This window comes from Myotis brandtii, unplaced genomic scaffold (assembly GCF_000412655.1).
Source record: "Myotis brandtii unplaced genomic scaffold, ASM41265v1 scaffold178, whole genome shotgun sequence".
Classification (NCBI taxonomy): Eukaryota; Metazoa; Chordata; class Mammalia; order Chiroptera; family Vespertilionidae; genus Myotis; species Myotis brandtii.
This window is the reverse complement of record NW_005356599.1, coordinates 368,288-373,713: the sequence shown is the minus strand read 5'-3', so window position 1 is coordinate 373,713 and position 5,426 is coordinate 368,288. Positions and strand designations below refer to the sequence as shown.

At 57.1% G+C, this 5,426-nt stretch overlaps 1 protein-coding gene across 1 annotated transcript in view; it reads left to right on the top strand.

The window, feature by feature from the left end:
• NOVA2 (neuro-oncological ventral antigen 2) overlaps window positions 1-5,426 on the top strand; it is a 45,010-nt gene that overhangs the window by 16,578 nt on the left and 23,006 nt on the right. Inside the window, exon 4 of the mRNA XM_014537400.1 lies at window positions 1-61. Within this exon, the coding sequence (XP_014392886.1) occupies window positions 1-61 (61 nt within the window). The remainder of the gene's footprint in view (window positions 62-5,426) is intronic.

Sequence of the window (5,426 nt, the reverse complement as noted above, 5' to 3'; positions counted from 1 at the left end):
CGCAAGAGGCCCCTCGAAACGCCCCCCGAGGTGGTCTGCACCAAGCGCAGCAACACGGGAGGTGAGAGGGGGCTGCGCTCGGGGTGGGGGAGCGGGCAGGGGGCCTCGCCTTTCTCCATCCTCCTCTCTCCCCAGTTGGCAGGTGCAAGGGCTCTAGGGAGGGGAAAGGCGCCCCTCCCTAGACCCGGAGCCGAGCGGGGAGTTGGGGAGAGTCCGGACCCCCCTCCCCTTCTGGCCGCGGCCCGGGGCTGGGAGCTTTGTCTGCGACCAGAGGAGTTGGGGGGGGAGGGGGTGGTAAGTGTCCTTGGGGGGGCGCAAAGGATGGGGGCGTGGGTCCCTCCGAGCCGGTGTCCGTGTCCTTGAGGGGTGTGTGATGTGACCCTTTGGGGCAGGGGTGTTCCCGGCTGGCGCGTCCTGGCGGGGGGAGGGGAAGGAGGAGAGGAGGCCTGTGGACTCGGAGCTTTCCAGTCTCCTCCCTGGGGATGTCCTGAGCAGGGATGTCCTGGAGGGAGGCATGTGCGGGCCACGGGCGCAATTGTGTGTGGGCACCAGCGGGTGGGTGTGTTGGTGAGATGGAGGAAAGGGTGGGTGTGTAGAGCTAGGTGGGAGAATGTGTGGCTGGGACAGGTGTGTGTGTGTGTGTGTTCGTGTGTATTCGTGTGTGCGTGTGGGCCCTGTAAGGCCTGAATGTGTGGCATTAGGGATCATGGATACGGCAGGAAAGAGGGTGTGTGTGTGTGTGTGTGTCTGTGTAAGAGAGAGGGCAGACCAGAGGGGCTGGGATCCATGTTTGAGACCCTGGTATGTGTAACAAGGAAAAGTGTGTGCATGTCACCCCAAAAGTGGCAGCGGTAGAGGAGTGAGGGTGTGTGTGACATGCCAGCGGGTGTGTGGGGGACGCTGAAGGGGCTGGCTCTGGGTGTGAGCCGTGAGAGGCTGTGCGGATCAGGGGGAGGCAGTTCAGTATGTGACACAGGCGTGTCTGGGGTGGGGTGGGACCGGGAGAAGCCGGTGAGGGTATGTGACCAGAAAATGGTGTGGGTGTGACTCCAGAGAGGCTGTGGCTGGGTGTGACACATGGAGGTGTGCAACAATGACATCAGAGGGGGTGTGTGCCACCAGCGGAGGTGGGTGTATGACGGGGGAGAGGTTGGGGCTCCGGGGGTGAACCGGGAACAGGGAACATGTGCCTATGACATCCAAGGGGTATGAACAGGGAAGGGTGCGTGTGTGACAGCCCGAGTGTGTATAGTTGTAACAAGGGGAGAGGTGTGTGTGTGTGTGTGTGTGTGTGATGGTTGAGTGTGTGACACCGGGGAGGTGGGGATGATTGCGTGTGGTTGTCAAGGGAGTGTGTGTGTGACACCACAGAAGAGGGGCCGTCCCTGTGTGTGACCTGAAGAGGGATGTGTACAGGGGAATAAAAGACACGCTGGGGGCGCTAGGTGTGTGTCTCAGGAGCAGGCAATTAGTCGGGGGGGTCCTCCGAGCCCAGCCCATTAGCCCCGGAAGAGGGGAGACCCCAGAGCAGACAGGCCCCTCCTGGCGGTCACCTTGGCCAAAATCTCTTGCTTCCTCCGGCCTTTTCCTGGGGATGGGAGCGGGATGGCCTCAGGCAGGGTGCACCTTCCCCGCTGCCAGGCTGCCGGGCACTGGAGTGGGTCGGGTGGGGACCTCCCGCCTCCTCCCCCCCCCCCAGACTAACACAGTTGAGTCTCTTCCTTCTATCCCAGTGCTCCCCCCACCCCTGTCCAGGTGGGACAGGAATCTGGGACCCCCTGGCCGCCTCTGAGGGTGTCCAGCAGAAATTGGAGGAAAGGGAAGTTGGGGGAGGGGTTGGGAGTGAGTTTCCTGTCCTTCTTCCTGCTCCCCCACCCCCAACACACACATGAATACGGCCCCTCCGACTTCCTTCCCTCCTTCCTGTCCCATTGCCATTCCCAGTCGCCACCGAGAGGGTCAGGGACCCAGGTGGCCCCAGAGCCCGGCCTGGCAGGCAGTCCAGCCCCGCCCCCGCTGATGGGGAGGGGGAATCCCATTCTTCTCTTAAAGGGGCTGAGATGCTCCAAAGCAGTGCACTCAGAGCAGCACCACCTTCCTGCCAAAGGTGGTCAGGCCCGAGCCCTTGGCACCCTACTCTGAGTCAGACTCTGAGATATGGATTAATTTCCCAATAAATCCCTCCAGGGAGATGATTTGGGCTGCCTTTTCAGATGAATAGAACTGAGGCTCAGAGAAATGAAGCCACGGCCCAGTCACACAGCTCATCGGTGGTGGAGCTGGGATCGGTCCACCCCGGTGCCAGGTTCCAGGGCTCCTGTGCTTACTCTCGGCAGCAGGGAAACTAGGATGAGCCCTGAGGGACTGCTCCTCCAGGCTCTCGCCCCTCCTCCCCTCCCATTGACCCACGGGTAAACTGAGGCCCGGAAACGCAAAGGGGCAAGCCTCCATTTAGAGCAGTGGTCCTCAACCTTCTGGCCCTTTAAATACCGTTCCTCATGTTGTGACCCAACCATAAAATTATTTTCGCTGCTACTTCATCACTGTCATGTTGCTACTGTTATGGATCGTCATGTCAATATCTGATATGCAGGATGGTCTGAGGCGACCCCTGTGAAAGGGTCGTTCGACCGCCAAAGGGGTCTCGACCCACAGGTTGAGAACCGCCGATTTAGAGACACACTCAGGGGCAGGGATGGGCAAGGGTCTGAGACTTTCATCTCAGAAGTGAGGGCTCTTTCTTTTTTTATATATATATATTTTATTGATTTCTTACAGAGAGGAAGGGAGAGGGATAGAGAGTTAGAAACATCGATGAGAGAGAAACATCGATCAGCTGCCTCCTGCACACCCCCTACTGGGGATGTGCCTGCAACCAAGGTACATGCCCTTGACTGGAATCGAACCTGGGACCCTTGAGTCCGCAGGCCGACGCTCTATCCACTGAGCCAAACCAGTCAGGGCAAGTGAGGGCTCTTTCTGACACTTTCATGACTGTGGGGTGTTGGGTCAACATCCCTTTTCTGAGCCTTGGTGTTCCTACCATCTGCCAAATGGGGAAATAACAGTGACCACAACCATAATAATAATAAAAGCTACCAGTGTAATTGCTTAATGCCTTACATGCAGCATTTCATTCATTTAATTCTCCCAGTATCTAGGATGTAACATTAATAATAATAATAATAATAATAATAAATTACAATGATGGCTAGCATTGAAGGTCTGCAGTGTGCCGTGCCAAGAACAATTATGGAAAACATTTGGTACCGGCCAAATCATTGAATCCTTACAATTCTATGACGTTATCCATCTTACCGACGGCAAAGTGCGGCCCAGAGAGGTTAAGTAACTTGCCCGAAGTCAGTCAGCTAATCAGAGGCAGAGCCAGGATTCGAACTCGGGAGGCTGCCTCCATTGTGTGGGCAGACACCGTAGGGAACCTCATTTTCAGGCGAGGACAGGCTCCGCGAGCTGGGGAACTCTTCCGGGGTGTCACAGCAGGTTGGGGCAGACGGGGCAGACGGAGTTCTTGCCCATGGCACCTGCCCCGTTCTTGGGGGCCGACAGAGGAGATGGTGGCTGTTAACCTGGCTTCCGGGTACCGTGACTGGCAGGCAGGGGCGGTTGGCAGGGAGATGAAGCTCTGAGGACAGGAGGCGTTAGGTGAAGAGGTGGCTGGAAACTCCAGTTAGGAGCGGCAGATGACCCCGGGCTGAGGGGCAGTAACAAGGAACGTCCCCCTTGAGTACAGATGATAGCTCTGAAGGTGCCAATAGAATGGCCCCCGTACTTCTGGCTGTGTTCCCACCTCTGTCGCCCCCATATATAAACAGAAACGCACACCTCACCCCCCAAACGTAGCTTACACCAGCCAGGTCTTGCTCCCGGCATCCCTCACATCCCTTAACACAAAGACAACGGCACCAGGGTTAAGGGCGCTCGGGTGGGACCTCCCAGGGCCCATCTCCTCCCTGTCCCTGTCCCGTGCCTGGTGTGGGGCCCTCAGGCACCCTGTTTCGCTGCTCTCAGTCTCAGTCTCCTCGTCTGCAAAATGGGGACCGTAAGTCCTCCCTCTGCCTCTCCAGGCTGCTGTGTGGGTTCAATGAGGTTGCGTAGGTGAAGTGAGGCCTGGCAGATGGCAAGCACTCAATAAACAATAGCTGTCATTTAGTATTATTATTATTATTATTATTGCCATGAGAATGTCACTGTCCTGTTCCACCACTCACTGGTGAATTCCCCCAAGGGAGTCATACCCCACCCTCCTTCCTCTCACTCAGAGACCGTGTCACCACACAAAGGCAGCATCACACCTTCCGGCTGCGCTCATCCCTCCAGGGGCCAGCTCCTGTAGTGTTACACTTCTCACAGGAGCTCGGGCCGCACCATCCTTCACAGCAGCGGTTCTCAACCTGTGGGTCGCGACCCCTTTGGCGGTCCAACGACCCTTTCACAGGGGTCGCCTAAGACCATCCTGCATATCAGATATTGACATGACGATCCATCACAGTAGCACCATTACAGTGATGAAGTAGCAACGAACATAATTTTATGGTTGGGTCACCACATGAGGAACTGTATTTAAAGGGCCAGAAGGTTGAGAACCACTGCTTCACAGAAAGGCATCCCAGGCCTGGCGTTGCCCCCCCCCCTCCTCGGGGGTACCCTCCAGCACCCTCACACGCCCCATGACAAGATCAGCATCAGCCTCAGCCTCCGCACACCTCACAGAACACGTGACCCTGCCGCCCCGGACCCCAGGCAGGAGCAGGTGCCATGGGTACAGCACCCGGCTTTGGCTTCCCCAGGCCACTGTCACAGAAAACAGCACCTCCACAACGTACACCCCTCAGCCCTGCCTTTGCATGAGTGACCTCCCATTCAGATCAAAGCCAGCTTTCAGGGTCCACTCTCTGACCGTAAAAAGGGCCACTCCTTCCCAGCACCCCAGATCTTCGGGGCAGGTAAACGTTACTTAGAGGGGCAGGGGGTGGTCACTGTTTGGAAGCCTTCAGAAGCACTCCTGAGGAGGTGGGCACCGAGGGCGGGTGGGAGACCAGAGACTCATAAAGACTAGAAGAGGGCCCTGACTGGTTTGGCTCAGCGGATAGAGCGTCAGCCTGCGGACTCAAGGGTCCCGGGTTCGATTCCGGTCGGGGGCATGTGCCTTGGTTGCGGGCGCATCCCCGGTGGGCAGTGTGTGGGAGGCAGCTGATCGATGTTTCTCTCTCATCGATGTTTCTAACTCTCTGTCCCTCTCCCTTCCTCTCTGTAAAAAATCAATAAAATATTAAAAAAAAAAAAAAAGACTAGAAGAGGGAAGACAGCCCCCTTCCCAAGGTGGAAATACTTGCAACTGTAGCCGGAGGGACACAGATTAATCAGGAGAGCCGAAGCTGGCATCTCTTCAGTCCCTGGCATGA